General features: G+C 40.9%; 2 protein-coding genes across 4 annotated transcripts; both read right to left on the bottom strand.

The window, feature by feature from the left end:
* Positions 1-1158: 1158 nt before the first annotated feature.
* Positions 1159-3102, bottom strand: LOC118936051 (transcription elongation factor A protein-like 3). 3 transcript variants are annotated; one of them, XM_036932791.2, is made up of 3 exons: positions 2926-3101; positions 2349-2418; positions 1159-2021 (listed from the first exon to the last, which is right to left on the bottom strand). In XM_036932791.2, exon 3 carries the CDS (start codon positions 1979-1981, stop codon positions 1415-1417), a length of 567 nt encoding a protein of 188 aa, XP_036788686.2. In that variant the 5' UTR covers positions 1982-2021; positions 2349-2418; positions 2926-3101; the 3' UTR covers positions 1159-1414. The 3 variants fall into 3 exon arrangements, with proteins under 3 accessions (XP_036788686.2, XP_036788687.2, XP_036788688.2); XM_036932792.2 differs by having other exon boundaries at positions 2938-3099; XM_036932793.2 differs by lacking the exon at positions 2349-2418 and having other exon boundaries at positions 2926-3102.
* An 8953-nt stretch (positions 3103-12055) lies between these two features.
* On the bottom strand, positions 12056-12387 carry BEX5 (brain expressed X-linked 5). The gene is given in 2 exon segments (XM_036932739.2): positions 12056-12207; positions 12210-12387. Coding segments are annotated over 2 exon segments (330 nt in total).
* Positions 12388-23733: the final 11346 nt, after the last annotated feature.

Raw genomic sequence — 23733 nt, forward strand, 5'->3', positions numbered from 1 at the left:
TAGTATAGCCTCTGTCATACAGGTATTTTTCCCTGGCCTAACTTGCAGCACCTGAATTTGGTATGGATATTTATGTATGCAAAAACGCACAAACCAGCACAAACACATAAATGATCATTTTGCTTAGGAAGCGTCTGAAAAGTGTCTCAGGCAGCACTAGGGATATATAGGTAACTGGGCAAATGTAACTCTAGCATAGGGAGAGAGCTTTGTCTGCACTTCTATAGGGGTCAAAAATGGGTGACCATTGGCTCTAGAGAAATTGATGGGGCTTTGAGACCTTAAGGCCTTCAACTAATTAGAATCAGTAATGAGCACAGGACTCAGGAGGAGTGCAGTGCCCAGTGGATGTGACAGTATATGGGAGAGATTGGAACTCATCTCTCAGCTGCTTGGACTTGTTCCTAGGCACAGGAGAGACCGACCTCAGTCCTCTTCCAAGTGTCTGAGACCATCCCCATACCTGCTACTGCATGGTAATGGTGTGGGAGCCATTCCTCCCCCAAGTATACGGTAGGGGCCAGGTCACAACACAACACACAGTCAGTACGTCATTTGATTACTCTGTAGTCCTGTGAAGCAAGTATTATCCCCATATCACAGATGACAGTACTGACTCTTACAATAGCAGGTCTTTTATAACCGCCAGTTTGATTCCTGTAGACATGAGCCCCACAGGTAATGTGAGTTTCACCTATTGTACATTCTGACAACAGGAATTTTAAATGTCTTCATTGCCCTCATAAATACACTGAATAATTCAGTTGTTTATCATGTATTGCTTTCGGGTTTTTTTGGTATTATGAGAAACATAATGCATATCCTTTAGAAAAATTGTAGATGAGTGAGCAAAGAAAAGCAAAAAATCACACATGGTGGGAGCCATAGGACAGCAGAGGACCCAGAAGAAGGGGCAGCTGACATGGTTACAACTATGGGAAGACGTGAGGATGGGCACGCCTGCAGAGGAATGGCATGGAGGTGCCTACCCATTAGGTAATTGGACTCACTATTGAGTGCAGGTGAGACCTGTTTTTGGCTACCATGCAGGAAAAATGTCACCCACTTTCTAGTGTACATATTTCCAGAGTTTTCTCTGTGCACAAATGCATTATGCAAACACATTATATTTTTACAAAAATGGGCTGATACTGTATATGTGGTTCTGAAAACTGTTTACTTTATTATTATTTTCCAGTGTACCATGAACATCTCTTCCATGCACATGGGTGAAAATCCCCCACTGAAAGGCAGAGAGCACTGTAGTTGGATCAAAAGGTTGCTGGTAACAAGAGTGACGCCTAAAGCAAGTTATCAGCTTAAGGTTTAGCACATAGAGCCTGGCAAGTGCCTGCCAGGGAAAGCAGAGTCAGCAATATTCTCATCAGAGAAATCAGAATTGAAGGCCCAGTCATTAAAGATATGGGATATCATGTAAGCCCCTTTGGCCCCTACCTCCGCCCCTCATTCCCCTGACCCCCTGTTGGCCCCTTGGGGTGAATGGATCCTGTGCATCTCTTTGCATCCAGTGCAAACCGCCCATTTTCTGTTTTTTCCTTAGCTCTTCCTGAGCCCTTGACACATCTCCACATTCTCTCATCATCGCCTCACTGCCCAGATGTCTTTCCTGGAAGTCCTCCTGATAGTCCTTGGGGGAATCGTCCGTGCCCCTGTCCGTTTTTCTTTTTGCTTTCCGGGGCACATAATCTTCAGCCGGGCGCTTTTTCGTGGCTCGCAGCTCGGTCCCGGGCTTTGCCTCCCCGCGAGGTTCTCCCTCATCTCCGGCCTTGCCCTGCTTTTCTTGCTTCCCCTCATCTTCTGGCTGTCCCTCATTCTGGAGCTTTCCCGCGTGCCCTGGCTTCCTCCCCACTTCCAGCCTTTCTTCCTCATCTGAACTTCCGTCACCTTCAGCCTCTACTTCACCTTCAGGCTTTCCCTGGCTCTCCAGCTTTCCTTCGTTGTCACTGTAGAGGTTTTCCATGTTGAGATTTCCACTTCCTTTTCCTGTCCTGAAGGATAGACTGGGGGAGACAAAAAGGAGACAAGGGAGGCTGCGGGTGTGGGAGTGAACTGCAGGTCCAGATAGTACCCCCGTCTCCCCTCATGCCAAGGTGCCCCTGACCTGGCCCAGCCTCTAAGGGGGCCTTCCACCCACCCTTTCCCCAACCATCCCTCCCACCACAAGAGCCAACCACTTCCCTGGCAGGCCCTGCCACTGTCTGTACCATCCTTCACTGTGGTGGTGTGTGTGTGTGCGAGGTGCGTGTGTGTGTGCAATACATACGGTGGCGGGATGGGCAGTAGGACCCTCAAATTCTGCCCAAGCCGTGATGCCCCCTTTCACTGACCTGCAGGGATTCTGGACAGGTTCCTCCTCCTGTTCTAGCCTTGCAGAGTGCTAGGAACTGACACGCAGACCTGCAGACAGACGGGCAGGGGCAAAGGCAGGGGCTGCGAGTCCAGCAGACTGACGTCCCCTTTCCTGAGCACGGGCCCTCCTTGTCCGGGGCTCCCTACCCCGAATCCCAGGCACCATTACTTTCCAGGCCCTGGGCGCCAGACCAGGATGCATTCCAAACGGGTTGGGTCTCTGTGCCCCCCAACCCTGCGGGCAACCCGCCCCCACCCCCATTTGCGCGGAGGTCACCGACTCCCCGGGGTGCGGAGCGCGAGAGGGGGTTATTTCCAGGCTCCGTCTACGTTTCACTGTCGCACTGCGGGCTCCCGCCCCACCCCCGCTCATTTCAGGTTCGCGAAAGGATGGAGGGCGCAGAGGAGGGGCGTCGAGGCGGCGGCCCACCCCCACCTGCCCGCGTCCCCCTCCTCTCCAGCCTCCGGGACCCCTGCCCCCGCGCCGCCGCCCCGGGCCCCTACCCGCACCCACACCCACCCCCGCCCCTGCCCCGGGCCGCCGGCAGCGCCCACCTCCACACTGACCTGCGGGGCCGCGGCAGCCTGCGCCTCCTCGGGCTCGCCGAAGCCCGCTCGCCGCTCGCCCGCCGCCCGGGCAGCTCAGGGAGCTGGTTCCGCGCGGGCGACGGGAGAGGACGGCGCACCGACCGGACCGCAGGGCGGGCGGGCGGGCGCGGGGGCTGCTGCCCACGTCGGCGCCCGGCCGGTCACGTGAGCGCCGCGTCACCCGAGCTCGGCCCCCCGCCCCGCCCCTTCACCCCCATCCCCGTGGGACCCGGCAGCCGCGGAGCGGGGCGCGGACGGGTGGCAAAGGGCAAGTAACCGAGAGAGCGAGAGCGGGGTGGCTTCCCGACCGCAGGTGCTTTACCTGGCGCCTCTCCTCTCCGCTCACAGCATCCCTCCGAGATGCCCAGGATCGCCTGTGTGGTCACAGGGAGGGTACCCGACTTCCCCAAGAGCGCTCAGCCAGAGCCCCACAGTCCTCTTTCAAGATCGGCTCTGTCTGAATCCAGAGCCGGTGTGGTAGTGCCCGCCAGGAAGCTGCCTTGCCGCCTTTAGCGGTGTGGCTGGGTCTCCCCTCTTCCCAGCCCACTTGTTTTCTCTCCCTGGGTCACCTCTGTTCATTTCCTGCTAAGCATAGAGGATTCACAAATCTACTTGTTCCCGCTCTTCCCTTCCCTGAGCCTCAGACCCTCTTTGCCAACTGTCTGTTGGACGCCACTGTCTGAACGTCCCTGAGGGGTCTCAAAATCCACATGCCCCAAACTGATCTCATCATCTTCCTTCTCGCCTTCTTCCTTCACCAATTTCCACGTTGGAAACTTACACTCCAACATTTGACCTGTTCTCATCTAGAGAGAATGTCACACAGTTAAAAAAGAAAGCATTAAAACATTTAAAAATATGGACCTCAGATGCACGTATTCATCATAACCCTTGATTCACAACACTCTTCTTATCGGGAACCCATACTTGCCCCTCTTCCTTCCCTCCCCCCCCTTTTTTTGTTTAACGTTTAGGAAACCACCACCCAGTCCGACACTGGAAAACTGCCAATATTAGAGCTGCTACAGTGTAGTGCCATATATATTTTTTTCTTTTTTAAGATTTTATTATTTAATTTATTTTTATTAAGGTATCATTGATATACACCCTTATGAAGATTTCACATGAGAAACACTGTGGTTAATACATTCACCCATATTATCGAGTCCCCCCTATACCCAATTGCAGTCACTGTCCATTAGCATAGTAAGATGCCACAGAGTCAAGTGTAGTGCCATATATTTCATTTTGACAATATGACTATAATGTTTCTTGGTTTGGTTCTCTTTTTTACCCTGATTGGAGTTATTTGAATTCTTGGATACATAGATTATCTCTATTCCCTAATTTGAGTAATTTTCAGCCACTGTTGTTCAAAAATTCTCTCCCCCCTTTCTCTCTCTCTTCTCCTGGGATTCCTTTAATGCACATGTCAGTATGCTTGATAGTGTCTCATGACTCTCTTAAGGTTTGCTCATTTTTCTTTTATATGAGGCACAATAAAATGCACAAATCTTAGTGCACTGCTTGATGAATTTTGACATGTGTATACACTCCTGTAACCATCATCTGGATCAAGATACCAAACATTCCCACTATTTTTTTCCCTTCATGTATTTCACCTATCCACCTCCCTCTTCTGCTAATGTAACCACCAATCTGTTCTCTATGTTTATGAGCCTATTTCAATTTTGCTTGTTCACTTGTTTTGTTTTTTAGACTCCACATGTAAGTGAAATCATGCAATACTTGTCTTTCTCTGTCTGATTTATTTCTGTTAGCATAATACCCTCTAGACCCATCCATGTTTTTGCAAATGGCAAGGTTTCATTCTTTTTTGTGGCTGAGTAATATTCCATTGTATATATGTACCACTTCATTTTTATCCACTCGTCTATTGATGGACTTTTTTTTGCTAATTATTCCTCATTATTTTCACTTTCTGCTCCTCAGACTGGATAATCTCAATTGGTCTATCTTCAAGTTAACTTATTCTTTCTTCTGCCTGCTCAAATATGATGTTTAAATCCTCTAGCAAGCTTTTCTTTTTCAGTTATTTTACTTTTCATCTCCAGCATTTCTGTTTAGTTCCTTTTTATATTTTCTTTCTCTCTTTATATTCTATCTCCATACTGATATTGTGTATTTGCTGGAGCATTCTTTTCATTTCCTTCAGACCTTTGCCCGTGGTTTCCTTAACTCTGTGAACATATTTAAGACAGTTGATCTAAAATCTTTGTCTAATTAGTCCAATGCAAGAGCTTTCTCACAGTTAGTTTCTAATAATATTTTTTTCTTTACTGTGACTGGACCATACTTTATTGTTTCTTCATATGCATCTCAATTTGTGTTAGAATCTGATGTCTTGAATATTAGAAAGTGTCAACTGCAGAAATCAGATCCTCTCACTTCCCAGGGTTTGTTGTTGTTCTGTGTTGTGGGTTGTTGTTTCCTTGTTCAGTGCCTTTTAAAAACACTTACAAATTCTGTATTTTTTGTCACATGTGACCACTGAAGTCTGTGTTTTATTAGCTCAGTGGTCAACTGGTGTTTGGACAGAGTTATTTTAAGTGCCTAGAGCTAACAAAGGAAAAGAGAAATAGAAAAAAATACTTTTCCAGTCTTTGCAGATGAACTCTGAGTTGGAATACTTTTGCTAATGATTTACTTTTTGCTTGTGCAGACCCTGAAGGCCAGACTAAAGTGGATGCTTAGGGTCTTCTCTGGCCTTTTTTGAGTATGGGCTTGCACTTTGGGCTTGCACATATACTTCTTGATTATCCAGTATATGTGATATTTTAAAAGTGCTTGTTCACTCCATCTTCTCTTTTCTCCAACTTTTCCTTCACAGCTTTCTCAGTCTGACTGTTGCTCTTCTGAAATATTCCTTGCTCTAGGCTCCTGGGGCCAATACCTATGACTTCAAATGCTTTTAGCAAAAGCCACCCAGGAAACTGCCCCAACTCCAGTCCTGAAATTGCCCTCAGCCTGGTGTGACAAAGGGAAATCTTTCTGCTGGTCCTTGAGGAACCCATCAGACAGACCAAGGCCTATAATTACAATTCTATGAGGATAGGATCCAAATTTCTCCCTCTGGTCTAGCAATATGAGCCAGGACAGTAGTTTGCCATCCACAGATTGCTGCCAATCTAGGACCTGGGGGATGATCGGGCAATTTATAATGTCTTACCACAAAGCAGTAACTTCTTTCTTCTGTGGGAATTATGTGGCCATCCCAGAGGGCCTGAAGGGCAGAGCATTGAACTGAAGAGGGTTATTCTCATGTCTTAAGATCTAATGGGGTTTGCCTGCTAGGTTTTGGACTTGCTTGGGACCCATCACCCCTTTCTTCTTTCCTATTTCTCCCTTTGGAATGTGAATATCTATCCTATGACTATCCCACCATTATATTTCAGAAGCATATAACTAATTTAGTTTCACAGTTCACATCTGGAAAGTAATTTTGCCTTAAGATGAATCACACCTAGAATCTCACTCATATCTCACTTAGGTAATATTTAGATGAGATTTTGTATTTTTGAGTTTAGTGTTTATGCTGGAATGAATGAAAACTTTTAGGTCTGTTGCGATGAATGAATGTATTTTGCATGTAAGAAGGACATGAATTTCAGGGACCAGTGGTAGAATATTATGGACTGAATGTTTGTGTCCTCCAAAACTTCATATGTTGAAGCCTTAATCCCCAGTGTAATGGTATTTGCAGATGGGACCTTTGGGAGGTAGATTTATTTGAGGTCATGTGAGTGAAGCCCCTATCATGGGATCACTGTCCTTATAAGAAGAGAAAGAGACCAGAGCTCTCTCTTTCTTCACCATGTAAAGACAGCAAGAAATTGGCAATCTGCAAACCAGAGAGAAGGCTCCCACCAGACACTGAATCTGCCAGAAACTTGATCTTGGACGTCTGAGCCTTCAGAACTGTAAGACAAAAGTGTTTCTGTTTAATCCACTCATTCTATGGTATTTTGTTGTATCGGCCATAACTAAAAAGTGTAATTTATCAAAATTACATCAAAGAACACTATCAAGAGTGTGAAAAGGCAACCTACAGAATTGGGGGAAAATATTTGCAAATAATATATTTGATAAAGCATTAATATTGAGTATATATCAAGGACTCCTACAACTCAACAACAACAAAAAGAATCCAACTAAAAGTGGGAAATGAACTTGAATAGACATTTCTTCAAAGAAGATATGTGAATGGCCAAAGCATATAAATACATGCTGAATATCATTAATCATTAGGTAAATGCCAATCTAAACCATTGTGAGATATGTCTTCATACTCACTAGAATGGCTATTATAAAAAGAAACTCAGAAAATTATGTGACGATGAGGATGTGAAGGAACTGGAACACCTGCACACTGCTGGTGGGAATGTGAAATGGTGCAGCCTCTGTGGAAAACATTATGGTGTTTCTTTAAAATAAAAACCCATGTAATTACCATATGTTTCAGCAATTTCACCCCAAAGAATTAAAAGCAGAGGATTAAATGGATATTTGTATTCCCATGCTCATAGCAGTATTATTCACAATCATCAAAAGGGAGAAGCAACACAAGTGTCCACTGAGAAATGAATAAATAATATATGGCATGTATATTCAGTAGAATATGATTCAACCTTAAGAAAGAATGAAATTCTGCTGCATGTTATACTACTGGTGAGCCTTGAAAACATTATGCTAAGTGAAATAATATCTGTATTATTCCACTTATACAAGGTATCTGGAATAGTCAAATTCATATATACAGAAAATAGAATAATGTTTACCAAGGGCTGTGAGAATGGGGGAGCAGGAAGGTATTGTTTGATGGGTAGATTTTAAGTTTGGAAGGACGAAAAATCTCTGGAGATGGATATTGGTGATAATTCCACAACAGTGTTAATGTACTTAATGCCCCTAAGTTGTATGCTTATAAATAGTTCAAGTGTAAATTTTGTACATTTTTCCCCAATAAAAAATTCAAAAATGGAAATTTTTAAGTGAACAATTCAGTGGTATGTACTATATTCCCAATATTGTATAACTACCACCTCTATCTAGTTCCAAACATTTCCATCATCCCAAAGTAAAACTCCTTACTCCCTAAGTAGTTTCCCTCTCTTGCCCTCTCCCCCTGATTCCCTAGCAATCACTGAACTGTGTTGTATCTTGTATTGGTTTTCTAGCTCTGCCATAACAAAACACTACAGGTTGGGTGATTTAAACAACAGAAATTAATTTCTCAGTTCTGGAGATTGTAGTTCCAAGATCAAGTTGTCAGCAGGTTTGGTTTCTTGACAAGTCTCTCCCTTTGGCTTACAGATGGCTGTCTTCTTGTTATATACTCATATGGACTTTTTCTTGTGAGCAAACACTCCTGGTGTCTTTTTCTCTTCTTATGAGGACACCAGGGATATTTGATTGGGGCCCACTCTTATGCCTTCATTTAGCCATATTTACTTCCCTGAAGACCCTAAATACCCTACCTCCAAGTACAGTCACATTGAGAGGGTTTCAACCTATGAATTTGGAGGACACAATTAAGTACATAACATTCCACTCTCTGGTCCCCAATATTCATGTCCTTCCCATATGCAAAATACAAAATACATTCATCCCATCCCAACAGTCCCCAAAGTTTTAACCTATCCCAGCATCAACTCCAAGTTCAAAGGCTCATCTAAACATCATCTAAATCAAAGTTGGGTGAGACTTGAGGTATGATTCATCCTGAGGAAAAACTCATCTCCTGTTCTGAACCCGTGAAACTAAAGAAGTTATATACTTCCAAATACAATGGTGACAATGGTGGAATTGATATAAAATAAACATCCTGCCACCAAAGGGAGAAATTCAATATCCTGAAGCTTTCCCCCATGTGCTTTTTAAAAAGAGTTTTATAGTTTTAGCTCCCAGGTTTAAGTTTCTGATCCATTTTGAGATAATTTTTGTGTATGATATAAGGTAAGAGTGTAACCTCATTTTTTTGCATGTGGGCATCCAGTTTTCCCAACACAATTTGTTGAAAGGACTTTTCTTTTCCCCATTGAATGGTCTTGACAACCTTGTTGAAAACCATTTGACCATATATGTGTGGGTTTATTTCTGGGCTCTCTATTCTATTCCATTGACTTTTATGTCTGTATTTATGCCAGTACTACACTGCTCAATTATTGTAGCTTTGATAGGGACTGCATTGCAATGGATAGATTCTCCTGTGAAACCTCCAGTGGGAGCACAGCCCTGCCCACACATAGATTACTGATTTCTGGTCTCCATCCCTGTGACAGAATGAATTTCTGTGGTGATAACTTCTTTATAGCAGCCATAGGAAACCAATACTAATAGTGAGCGGTAGGCTCTTTGGCAAATGCGTATTTACCACTATTTTCACCTGACCACCTTTTCCCTGAGACAAGAAGACAAGTGCTCCTTAGTTGTGGGATAAATCCAAAATGACTAAGGCAGACTCTTGCAGTCAAGGTTCTATATGGACAAAATTTTTTAAAATTTTATTGTTTATGTTACCCATATTGGAATGAGAGTGAAAGACATTAGTTTGCAGTTGAAGAAATACATCTTATTAAGACATACAGGCACTCCTCTTGAATTTTAATTTACAGTCTTGCTTTACTTGCAGATGGTTACTTTTTACATATAAATATTAATCTTTGCCTTTATGGTTTCATTTATCTTGTTTTTCTAATGCTCAAATAGGACTTTACCTGTATATCCTTCTCCTGAATTCAGATTAATGTCTACCTATATTTTGTTTTAGTTATTTTATTGGTTTGTCTTTAATATATTTGAGATAAAAATGTATGCCCAGGTAACTCTCAAACTCTAATGTGCATCAGAATCATCTGAGAGCTTATGAACAATGCAGTTACCTGAGCAGTGTTATCAAAGAGTGGTTCTTGGGTGTGGGGCCAGAATTCTGTATTTTAAACAATCTCCACATTTGATTCTGAAGCATTTTCTAGGCTAGCAAACTTGGAGGAACACTGACATATACTATCTTAAAAGAATCTCATGTGTTGACTTCAAAGTATAATTCCTCTACTTTGATATGTTTTTCACAAGATATATATTCTTGATAAATGAACCGACTTGCTTAGAGTCACACATTCAATCAGGGATAGTACAGAGAAAACAAAAGATATTTTAGTCATAAATTATACCCAATTATTCTGAGCTCTTACATGTACATCAGAATCACTGTGGGAGCTTTTACAGTGTTGTGATCCCTTGGTCTCAATTCTATTGAGTCTGATTCAATTTTTGTGGACTGGGTCCTGAGCTCCAGTATAAAACCTCAGGTAATTCAAACCCGCAACCAAGGTTGAGAACCCATGCACCAAAAATGATATAGCTGTCTCTTTGAAAAGGCAGTCTTAGTGAAAAAATAAAGCCTGATGTGTATAGGTTAATCAAAGCACTTTAAAAGTGCTTCCACAGGAAATATGTACATATTTATGCATGCCAGGTGGGTGACATCTTTCTATACTTAGGCTGTTTCTCCCTTCCCTGGATTATGCAATGACTGCTAGGCATTCCTTTCTCTCCGAGATATAATGAAGAAGGGAAGTTCCAAACTTGAACTAAAGCTGGGGCCTCCACTTTATCTAAGTGCAAAGATGTTTGATAAATTTATATGATGCAATGATTGTGGAGTGAAACCTAGTTTTCTGAAATTTTAGTCAGTTCCTCAGGTGACTTCCATGCAGCTAGTCTGCATAACACATATTAATAAACACTGACATATATAACATTACAAGTCTATGTGTTGAAATTGGAATATAATGCTTTCTCTGCCATGTTCTTTTCTAATTGCAAGCTGTGGGGATCAGAACCTAAGTTGCTACAAATGATCAGACACAAACCTGGACCCTAATGGCAGAACTCCTGACTTGGTTATAATTAACTGTCATGCCCTACAGCTTACTAGACCCTGTCCTAGGCACTGAGGGTAACTGGACAAATGAGACAATATGTTTACTGGGAGAAGGGCACACTCTAGTTGGAGAGCAGTAATGGTGGTGGAAAATGTTCTAAAACCAGGGTCCATCTACCAGGTTCGAGTCCTGGCCTGTTTCCCATTAATCTATGATTACAGGTTCACTAGGCACAGCAATAATTGAGGCAAAAAAGAGGGAAACTGCTCTGGCTCCATGTAGGTTAGAGATGAGACCACTTCTGAGTTGAGGAGGTTGTGTATCAGAATGGTCTTGGGGACATAAAGCCACTCCCACAATACCTGTTTATGTACAGAGTTAAATCTGTAGCAGTGGCCACACAGAAAATGGAGAGTAAAGGAGACTGGGCCACAGTCATCTGAGTGGGAAGGATAGGACAATTCTGAGTACACTATCATGAATGTCACTCAGATTTATCAAGAGGAATGGGAATGAAGAAGTCTGAGAAAAAGGACTGTTTGGATCCCTAAGTAGCACTTAGAAACTACCCACTGGTATTAAGTATAATTCTAAAGCAGGAGGAACCACTCTCCTCATTTCTGGAAGGGCAGAATGGGGATTCAGACCACCAAAGGCTCAACAGTTTAAAGAAATGTATCTGCAATGATTACCAGGTTTGTGCTTCTAATTGAGACCCAGAGTTAATGTAAGATTTATATCTTTAAATTGTGTCTCAAGTAATTATTGTCTCCTGTCCCTTTATAAATTGATTGATAAGTTCTTCTTTTTTTCTGACACATAACACATGTGTATTCATTTTGGAAAAATGAGAAAAACAGATAATCAAGAAGTAAAGAAAATAAGAAAAAACATCCTGAAGTATATGTATGTTTATAACTAATATGCATGCTTTTAAATAAGATAGTGTATCTATAGATTGCTTTTTAAACTGCTTTATTAACTTTACAATATATAGTAAACATTTTTCCATGCAAGTTGATGAAACTCCCCTGCTGACAGAAAAACTTAGACTCAGAAAAACTTAGACTAAGTCAAAATGAAATCTCCAATCAGAAAAATGACAGAACACTGAAGATTCACAGTAAAGGGCTCACCAAGAAAATGCAAATTTGGGAAGCAGGGGGGTCTATGATTATTAACCTCAGCATTCAAGGCATAAGGCAAAACTCATCATCATGGTCATGGTGAGGGGGATCACCTATAAGAATATGCAGACTGTACCTCAACTGAAGCTCCCTAATTTTCCTCAGCTCTCTCATCTCCTCCATGAACCTTTCCATATTATCTGTATCTCCATCATGTCAAAGTTATTGACAAGCCTATGGGGCATATGATCTCTAACATCTTGGGTAGTGGGACCCCAACCCCTTCTATTATTTCCTCTGGGCTCTTGGCCTTCACCAACTTGCAGAGGGAGAGCTTCTTCATTCTTCACTGTGGCCTGCTCCCCTCCTTTGCTTTCCTGGGGGACATTTTCCATGTTGAGATTTTCTTTTTCCTTTTTCTTCTTCCTGGGAAATAAAAAGAAGAGGGATTGAATGCTTTGAAACTGGATTCAGACCTCCATCAGCGAAGGTTTTCCCATCTGAGAGACTTCGTGTGTCCTCTAGAGGGCGCCCTAGATCCAGCCTTGTCCTAAAGCCCACCATTTTGCCAGACAATCCTTCCCGAGGCCTCTTCCACTCACCAAACCGTGGCATGGGTGGTGGGCGGGACAGTGGCTGAGGCTCGTCCTGTTTCCAAGGATCCTGATACACCCTCTACCGGTGCCCCATAGCTTACTATTCTACTCCCTTCCACAGGCCCACAGTATTTTAAAGACCGGGCCTGGTTTCTCCTGCCCTTAATTCGGGCAGGAAGGGCTGTGAGTCTCCCATATTCTGTTTGGATACCTGATACTCCTACACCAGTGGGCCCCGTCCCGGGCAGCACACTACCTGCAGAGATCAGAAGCAATCTTCCTCTCTCAGCCTTAAAATCTGTTGCACCAACGGATTTAAAGGCCTGCAGAAAGAAATGCGACAATGGCCAGGGCTGACCACTTGATTAAAGTTCCAGTATTGGGCGGGGTACCAGCTCCTTTGTTGATTTAGGACTCTGATAGTCAAATGTTGCCACCTTCTCCTTCTCCTCCATCTTGTGTTAGGGCTTCTTCTCTGGTCGTATGAAGCACCACTTACGCCTCTTTTCCCCACGGTCTTGTCTCTCCGTCACCTAATTACCATTACTTGAACGCAAACGGACAACTCGCGGGGAGGCGGAGTCAAAAGAGCTTGCTGGGTGGCGACGTGGTTTATAAAGAATTTCAACTGAATATCCTCTAGAACCTTTGGGACACAGTGGCCTTTCTCGAGCCCACCCTTCTTACTGACCATCATTTTATGTATCAAGATGGACAAAGGGTGAAGAGGTCGTTAGGCATTGCAAACTGGACCCGTTGCGGTCTCAGCACTTTGTCATGCTTACCCCAGCACCCATGCTGACGCCGACTTGCAGGAATTAGAAACAGTTTCTCGCTCCCCGCCTATATCCCTTAGTCAGAAGCCCGCCTGCTCGATTGCCTTCTCTGCAGAAAGGACCTGCTTCCAGACCTAATCCCTGTCCTCCTCCTCCTAGGCGCAACCGCCCTCCCCGCCCCATCTCCCCTTCCCGGGTTCCTGCAGCCCACCATTTCCAGCTCCAAAATGGACGGAGGGTGGAAGATACCGGAACGGAGGCCTAGATTCACTGCAGAGTCGTCATCCCCAATACAGGGTCACTAGTTGCGCCCCTCTCCCGTCGCCCTGCAGGAATCAGGCTATTTCCTTGCCATCCGCTTCTCTGGTCCTTCCAGACATCGTCTAATCGCCCACCTAGGAGATCCTAGCTGGTACCCATTCTCATCCCCCGGTCCCTCTACCTGTCCTCCCACTAAGCCCTCCATTTCTTCCACCAAACGGGTGGGCGAGAGGGAAGGAGTAGAGAGATTCCAGTCCTGGACCAGCTCTGATCTTTGCCCTCTGCCACCCCCACCCCACTCAGCACTCACCACCCTGCCACGGATCAGGTCTGCGTTTACAACTTCCTGCCCCCTTGGTCTACTGCCTCGCCCACCTTCAGGGCAATAGTGAGCAACCGTACAGTCACAAGTGACCACCGACCCCTACTAGGTGGAAAAACGAATCTACGTGTACGTAGGCTGTAGGTCCCGTAGGGGTCACATCACTGTGAGTTCAGAACCCCAGTTATGATTCATACCTGCACTGCTGCAGGAGTTGGGAGGCGGGAGCATGGGCGGGGCCACCTTTCTCCTCACTCCCTCCATCTCCTCAAAAAAGCCACAGGTTATTTCCCCCACCCCCACTTCCCTCTTTTTTCCCTAAATTATTTAGCAATCTTAGAGACCAAATGGGTCATAATATTTTGTAGATTGTATTTGTTTTCCCCTGATATCAGCTGGAGCTTTTAGAGAATTGTTTCTTCCTCTTCTATACCATTAAACGCCCACTTCTCTCCCCTCCACTCCCCAGCAAGACCAGACCAGAATTTCCCGTACCAATCCTGTCCCGCTAATCAGACAGGAGCCTGGGTAGGGGAGGGTACGAGAATAGAAAGTCTGGAAATTAGGAAGTGACTTAAAAAAAAAAAACTTTCACTTTAATTATTTCCTTTCTGTTAATTTATTATTTTTTTGAAGGGAGAGAATGATTTTGTTTTGTTTCCCATTAGCATGCATTCATTTTTGGGATTGTTATAATGAGTCTATATAATTATTTTCACTTGAAAAATAGGATTCACGTCGTAAAAACTTGGCAGTCTGCTTATGCTGCTGAACCATCCTATAAATATAGATCCTCCAGACGGCACCCCTTCCCCCTTTTAAGGAATTTGAAATTAAAACCTAAACTGGTGGTTCCCCTTGAGAAGGGGTTTTGTGCCCATCCTTTTATGAGGTGAAACAGCGTGTCTAATACAGTCTTGCTGGGGGATTTTCATATCTTGACAGCCTGTGACAAATGTATGATCTCTATATTAGTGCAACTTGACTTTACAAGACGCTTAGCATGGCCTCTAAACCAGAAAAACACTCAGGTCTTCCAACAATTCACAGCAATAATTTGGGAAAATTATGATGACAGATAAAAAGTATGGTGAAGCTACAATATTAAAATAATATTATGCCAGAATAAATATAGAACAAGCGAAACAGAGGAGAAAGTCAATTGTACAACCCAAATATGGAGAAATATTAGTAATCTGATTGAAATACTTTGAATTTGTGGGTAGAGGTTAGATTACTGAAGAAGTGTTGCAGGGATAATTGCTTAGCTATTTGGAAAAAGACTGAAGTGATTTTTCCTGTTGTACACTTAAATACAGACACTATACGTTTAGATAAGAAAACATAAAACCATTAAAAACAATATATAACATGTTGATTTGCATATGATCTTAGGATGAAAAAATGCATTAAAAATACAGCACCAGAGACAGAGCCAAAAGGCAACTGGCCCAATCCTGCTGGGGATTCACTAAGTCTGTTTTTTATTTCTTTAAAAATATTTTTAGGTTAGTAACAATTTAACCACCCAACCTGTTTTTAATGTCTCAACAGTTTTCAAATTATCAAAATTTAATCCCCAATTGATTCATATTGGTATTATTTCCATATATGTGATTACTAGTATTATTTCAATAAATGTATATATACAGATTACCCTCCAACACCCTCACCAACACAGGTTATAATCAATTATATTTGCTTATAAAATATTTGAATCATATAAAATAATAAGAAAAATATAGCATACATCCATGTTTTTATACTATATATAATTTGAAAATACATATAAACACATATATATGCATATAAACACATACTGACTTATTTTGTATCTTCATAATAGGTTTAAACACACAACTTGCTTTTTTCACAAATCATGTTTTTGAAATTTACCTGTTGATATATATATATATATAGATAGATATATATAGAGAGAGAGCTAGATATAGGACATTTATTTTTGCAACAGTATAGTATTCCATCGTATAGTTCTATTGTAATTCACATTTTGTTTTCCTGTTGATGCACATTGAGATTTTTTTTCTGTTACAAGTATAGTTTCAGTGAATGTCCTTGGGCATGGCTCCTTTGCACTTCCTTTACTTGAACAGCAAAATTTTGTTTTTGTTTAGTTTTAGTTTTTTTTTAATGTAAGCTTGATCTGTCAGGATTTCTCAAATCTGCCCTTTTCTGGATGGCATCTTACATATGTAAAAAACACCTAGATACACAGGTTCAACTTCTGGAGGTTTTAATTTAGTAGGCCTGGGACAGGACACAAGAGTTTGTAAGTGATCCAGGTAATTTATAAGATGAGGTAAGTGTAGGAAACACTGATGCATTTTTAAAAATTATATCATTAATTTGCTGATTTATTTTCTTTAATTAAAAAAGTATAGTCAACATTTATTCTTAAATATCTTTACTGTCTTAATGATTATTTAAAAAAAAATAAAAACAGATACCTACCATGTAGAAAGTGAATGGGTTTGCCATACATTCTTTTAGAAATATTATTTTGTATACATTTATGTATAGGAATGCTTTCTTAGCTCAAGCAAGGATGAAATAATAATTCAAATTATTCTTTAATATATAGGATATTACATAATTCCTACACAAAATAGCATTTAAAAACAAAATTCTAGGTTGGAGGGAAAAGTTTCAAATACATTTCCTTAAATTTTCTGTACAAGCAAACAATCTATATTGGTAAACCCTGAAATTGGTTCACACACACACACACACACACACACACACACACACACACTCACATACACATTCTTCATTGACAAATAATTTCTTTTTTTTCTGTTTCCAAGTCTCTGCGTTCTTTTTAAAATACATTTAATTTTAAATATTGAGTTGTTTTTCAAAATAAAGCAATCCATCCAGTTTGGTGTATATTATGGGATATCATTTTCTATGCATATACTTATGTAAAGGAAAACGTTATTAAATCAGGGAAGAATTATATTATAAATGTAAGTTTCTCCTTTAAGAATAGTATGGAGTGATGCTAAATAGCAAGATGAAAGTTTGAAAAAAAACAAAAGTTTTAAATTCACTACATTTTCCCAGTTTACTCGGCACACAAAACTATTCACTGCTCAACTTGTATTTTTAAAATACAAATCCAATTTCTTTCTAATGCTGAAAGTTATAAAAATTTCGTGGTCATAAAGATTATTTGTCCTTTTGTTATTTCAATTGCTTTAAAACATTTGAAACACTATACTACAGCATGAGTCATATAGAAATGACTAGTGGGAAAATTATTGTTTTAAAAATTCCATCAGCTAATGTAAAAAATGTGGCAAATAAGACTGTAGATTTGCTAATGTGAAATCAAGATTGCTTACTTGGCATAAGCACAACTTTTTCATGCTGCGTTATCTGTTAGCCATTGCTGGGTTTAGTTTGTTATTATTTTATTTGGAATTTTGCATTAATATAACCGAGATTGGCTAGTAACATTGCCCCTTTACAATGTCCATGTCTGGAATACCTTTAATATAGTTAAAATTTTCTGTACCTCCCTGTGACAGTTGAAAAAGTTATATTTTCCCAGGAATTTAACCATTTAATTTTATTTCCACATTTTGGCATATTTTTTTCATAATACTTTCTTACCTCTTAAATCTTTGCTATAACTGCAAGCATGACAACTTCTTCATTCTAAAAGTGAATAATCTGTGCCTTCTCTCTAATTTTCTTGACCCATGCCAGTGTTTTCTTTATTATCTTATCTCTCTAAAGTGCTGACATCAAGCATTTTTGTTGAATCTGTCATATGTTATCAGTTATATTAATTTATGCTCTTATTTTTATTATTTTTCCTCAACAACATGAAAAGACATAAGACTTTTTATTATGAAATGAGGAATAAATACTGTTCTAATCAACAGTTGTCTTTATTTTCTAATTTTTATTCTTGAATACAATGGATATTCAATTATTTAACACATTCATTTGTCTGGAAGAGACCTGCAGCTTGGCAATGTTGGTATATTTAGCCAAATTCATTATGTCCATTTAATTCCAGTGTTGCAATATCAGAATATTAAGGATAACAGAATTGAAGCACTGAAGTAATAGAATCTCTATTATAAATATATATGTACTTCACTTAAGAGAAGAGCATACAACAAACCCACAGTCAACATTATACTTAACAGTGAAAAGCTGAAAGCTTTTCCTCTAAGATCAGGAACAAGACAAGGATGCCCACTCTCCCAGCTTTTATTCAACATAGTACTGGAGGTCCTAGTCATGGCAAAGAGACAACACAAAGAAATAAAAGGCATCCAGATTGGTAAAGAAGAAGTCAAACTGTCCCTATTTGCAGATGACATGATATTGTACATAAAGAACCCTAAAGATTCCACTCCAAAACTACTAGAACTAATATCTGAATTCAGCAAAGTTGCAGATACAAAATTAGTACACAGAAATCTGTTGCATTCCTATAAACTAACAATGAACTAACAGAAAGAGAAATTAGGAAAACAATTCCATTCACAATTCCATCAAATAGAATAAAATACCTAAGAACAAACCTAACCAAGAAGGTGAAATATCTATACCCTGAAAACTACAAGACACTCATGAGAGAAAGAAGACACCAATAAATGGAAATACATCCCATGCTCATGGACAGGAAGAATTAATACTGTCAAAATGACCATTCTGCCTAAAGCAATCTACAGATTCAATACAATCCCTATCAAAATAGCAATGGCATTCTTCAACGAACTAGAACAAATAGTTCTAAAATTCATATGGAACCACAAAAGGCTCCGAATAGCCAAACCAATCTGAGAAGGAAGAATAAACCTGGGAAGATTATGCTCCCCAACTTCAAGTTCTACTACAAAGCCATAGTAATCAAGAAAATTTGGTACTGGCACAAGAACAGACCCATAGATCAATGGAACAGACTAGACAGCCCAGATATAAACCCAAGCATATATGGTCAATTAATGGACGATAAAGTAGCCATGGATATACAGTGGAGAAATGATAGCCTCTTCAACAACTGGTGTAGGCAAAACTGGACAGCTACATGTAAGAGAATGAAACTGGATTACTGTCTAACTCCATACACAAAAGTGAACTCAAAATGGATCAAAGACCTGAATGTAAGTCATGAAACCATAAAACTCTTAGAGAAAACATAGGCAAAAATCTCATGAATGTAAACATGAGCAACTTTTTCCTGAACACATCTCCTCGGGCAAGGGAAACAAAAGCAAAAACGAGCAAATGGGACTACATCAAACTAAAAAACTTCTGTACAGCAAAGGACACCATCAGTGGAACAAAAAGTCATCTTACAGTATGGGAGAATATATTCCTAAATAATATATCTGACAAGGGGTTAACATCTGAAATATACAAAGAGCTCACATGCCTCAACACCCAAAAAGCAAATAACCCAATTAAAAAATGGGCAGAGGATACGAACAGACATTTCTCCAAAGAAGGAGTTCAGATGGCCAACAGGCACATCAAAAGATGCTCCACATTACTAATTATAAGGGAAATGCAAATTAAAACCACAATGAGATATCACCTCACACCAGTTAGGATCGCCAACATCCAAAAGACAAGCAACATCAAATACTGGCGATGATGCAGAGGAAGGGCAACCCCCCTACACTGCTGGTGGGAATGTAAATTAGTTCAACTAGTGTGGAAAGCAATATGGAGTTCCTCAAAAAAATAAAAATAGAAATACCATTTGACCATGGAATTCCATTCCTAGGAATTTACCTGAAGAAAACAAGATCCCTGATTCAAAAAGACATGTGCACCCCTATGTTTATTGCAGCACAATTTACAATAGCTAAGAAATGGAAGCAACCTAAGTGTCCATCAGTAGATGAATGAATAAAGAAGATGTGGTACATACACACAATGGAATATTATTCAGCCATAAGAAGAAAACAAATCCTAACATTTGCAGCAAATATGGATGGAGCTAGAAGGTTTTATGCTCAGTGAAATAAGCCAGGCAGAAAAAGAACTACCAAATGATTTCCCTCATTTGTGGAGTATAACAAAGAAACAAAACTTAAGGAATAAAATAGCATCAGACTCACAGACTCCAAGAAGGGACTAGCGGTTACCAAAGAGGAGTGGTTTGGGAGGGTGGGTAGGGAGGGAGGGTGAAGGGGATTGAGGGGTATTATGATTGGCACACATGGTGTGGGGGGGTGTCACGGGGAAGACAGTATAGCACAGAGAAGACAAGTAGTGAATGTGGCATCTTACTATGCTGATGGACAGTGACTGCAATGGGGTATGGGGGGGGTCTTGATAGTATGGATGAATGTAGTAACCACAATGTTTTTCACGTGAGAGTGTATATCAATGATATCTTAATTAGAAAATAAAATAAAAGACAAAAAAAGAATAGCATACAATGTAGAAAGTATAGAAAGACCATCAACTATGAAATAATACCTGTTGTTATTCAAACCCTGGCTCTATCACCTACTGCCCATGTGATTTTAGACAAGTGATCAATCTCTCTGCATTTGAGTTCTGCCATGCAGTAGTCAGTGGTACTATGTTGACAAGTGTTTCCACTTCTCCCCTTTTCTAGGCACCTGGTAGAACTGTACTTCTTGCTTGAAGCCATTTGTTTGGGTGGGGCTGTGTATGTGACTAATTCTGACTAACTCTGGATGGGAGTGATATATGTTATTTTTGGGCCAGAACATATGGATGCTGGCTTGAGACCCCCCCAGGACCCTCCTCTCCTCATGCACCATGCCTGACAGTTTTCTAGATGGTGGCTGCTCTGTCAGTTTGGGTCTCTAAGTCATTCCAATAGGAATCACTCAGACTCATATCTGACTCATAGCTCATCTGTTAACTAAAATAACATTCTTTCAGGACTTTTCTGGTAGTTAAATGAGTTAACTTATACAATTAAGTTATCAGAGTGCTTGACGTATCATAAGGACTCAAACATTGCCCCTGGATTAGTAAATAATAAAAGCAAAACAGTTTTGAAAAAGTGTGGCATTATTTTTATAAAATAAGAGGTATTGCATCTGCTTATCCTGACAAGTAAGTTGTATTCTGTGTTCAAGCATTGGACATTTAACTGCTATGTATAAGACTTACTAATGACTTTTATTTATGCACTTGTTTTTTGCCACCATGAGGTCAGAAACATAATAAATTAAGAAACAGTAAGCAATATCATCATAAGAAAAGATTATAATTATTATGAATATATAATTCATTGTTCTTAATAAACAAAGGCACAAGTTTTCAAAGCGCCTTTTCATTTATTAGTTAAAAATTTTTTTACTTATTAGTTTGAATAAGGTTTCCCCAAATATTTTCTGAACAACACTAATAAATCAAACACTCAGGGGAAAGAAGTTTTTCATTCCCAAATCAATTTAGAAAACTACCTTTCTCTATGCATATCATATGCATGTATATGTTATGTATAAGGATAAATATTCTGCTACATGTAATATAAAATATTATAATGTGCATGAATATGGGCTCTCTAGACTGCAGTGACTCTTACATGTCGGAATGTCTTTAATGCAGTAGTGTGCTGGACCTAGCTCATACCACATCATGAGAACTGTTGTGTGCACCCATCCCTTCCTAACTCTTTGTTTAGGGATGTTATATTGGTATGTTTGAAATCATCCATGGTGGGAGTACTTATGCCATAGAAATTAACAAGCATTAAAAATCAGGTGACTCCTTTACCAACCCAGCCAGCTGGTTGTTAAACATTTAACACAGCACTACTGCTTATGAGGAACATCAAACTATGCCCTTGTGGGGTACATTCCAAGACCTCCAGTGGATGCCAGGAACCATAAGTATTACTGAACCCTGTATATACTATATTTTTTCCTCTACATATGTAACTATGATAAGGTTTGATCTATAAATTAGGTACAGTAAGAGATTGACAACTAACACTAAAGGAGAAATTATAAAAATAAACTAATAAAAGTTATGTTATATAAAAACTTTATATGTTACATAAAAATATCTTATTGTACCATGCTCACTCAAATTCTTGTGATTATATCAGATGATAAAATGTTCAAGTGATGAGATGGAGTGAGGTGAATGACAGAGGCATTGTGATGTAGCTTTCGGCTACTATTTAACTTTTGACCATACATCAGGAAGACAATCTGCTTGCAGACTGATTGACCATGGATAACTGAAACGTCAGAAAGTTTCCCCCACAGATATAGGAGAACTACTGGAAATACCAGTTTCTATTTGGGACAGGGATCTTCAAAGTTAGTATGTCTACTGCACCCAGCTGTTGGGACCTCATTTTCTCATTCTGAGGCTGTCATCTGATAAGAGAGGGAGCAAAGAAATTAGTCCTTGTCAAACTACAGGGTGGAGCCAAGATGGCAGCATGAGTAGGACAGTGGGAATCTCATCCCAAAAACATACATTTTTGAAAATACAACAAATACAACTAATCCTAAAAGAGAGAATTGAAGACATAGGACAACAGCCAGACTACATCCACACCTGTGAGAACCTAGCGCCTCGCGAAGGGGATAAGACACAAGCCGCAGCCCAGAAAGACACAAGTGCCCCTCACACCAGCTCCCAGTGGGAGGACAGGAGTCAGAGCGGGGAGGGAGAGGGAGCCTAGGACTGCTAAACACCCAGCACTAGCCATCTGCATCAGAGAACAGACACACAGTGCATGCATGGGGTGCTGGATACTAGGGAAACAGGACAGTAAGACCTTTGAGTGAGTCCTGAAGCTGGCGCCCCTGTGACAAAGAAAAGCAAGTGCTTTTTGAAAGTCTTAAAGGGACAGGGACCCCACCACTGGACAGAAGCATCCAGGGTCACAGTCCAGTAGCTGGAAATTCCAGGGAACTTCAGGTGCACTAATCCCCTGGAAAACAGCTCTGAGACCCCTCATGGAGGTAAACAGCCAAACAGCCCCCTATCCATTACACCTCCAGGGCCCCGCCATAGCAGAGCACCAGCCTGAGGCTGGCAACGCCCACAGCAAGGGAGCTTCCTCCATACCGGCCAGGCAAGATACAGAGACCCAGTCTACACGCAATTGCCCAACACAAGCCACTAGGGATCGCAGTTGTCCCAGTAAAGAAAGGCCAGGAGCCAAGTGGAAAGAGGCTTGACTCTCCCAACTGATAGATGCCTCAATAGCACTCCACTGCACCTATCAACATGAAAAGGCAAAAAAATTTGATCCAGACAAGACTAACCCAGACAGCTTCGACATCTACTACAACTTCTCCTGAGAAGTAACCTGGGGAGATAGATTTAACCAGTCTTCCTGAAAAAGAATTCAAAACAAAAGTCATAACCATGCTGATGGACTTGCAGAGAAATATGCAAGAAATAAGGAGGGAGAATAGAGAAATAAAACAAGCTCTGGAAGGCCTTCAAAACAGAATAGACGAGATGCAAGAGACCATTAATGGACTAGAAAACAGAGAACAGGAATGCAGAGAAGCTGATGCAGAGAGAGATAAAAGGATCTCCAGGAATGAAAGAATTTTAAGAGAACTGTGTGACCAATTGAAATGGAACAATATCCGCATTATAGGGGTACCAGAAGAAGAAGAAGAGAGAAAAAGGGATAGAAAGTGTCTTTGAAGAAATAATTGCTGAAAACTTCCCCAAACTAGGGGAGGAAATGGCCTCTCAGACCACAGACGTACACAGAACTCCCATGACAAGGGATCCAAGGAGGGCAACACCAAGACACATAATAATTAAAATGGCAAA

The sequence above is a fragment of the Manis pentadactyla genome, chromosome X, assembly GCF_030020395.1.
Source record: "Manis pentadactyla isolate mManPen7 chromosome X, mManPen7.hap1, whole genome shotgun sequence".
Taxonomy (NCBI): Eukaryota; Metazoa; Chordata; class Mammalia; order Pholidota; family Manidae; genus Manis; species Manis pentadactyla.

What these genes read in the sequence shown, in the direction of transcription:
- LOC118936051 (XM_036932793.2), bottom strand. Translation starts at nt 1,981, where the DNA reads ATGGAAAACCTCTACAGTGACAACGAAGGAAAGCTGGAGAGCCAGGGA.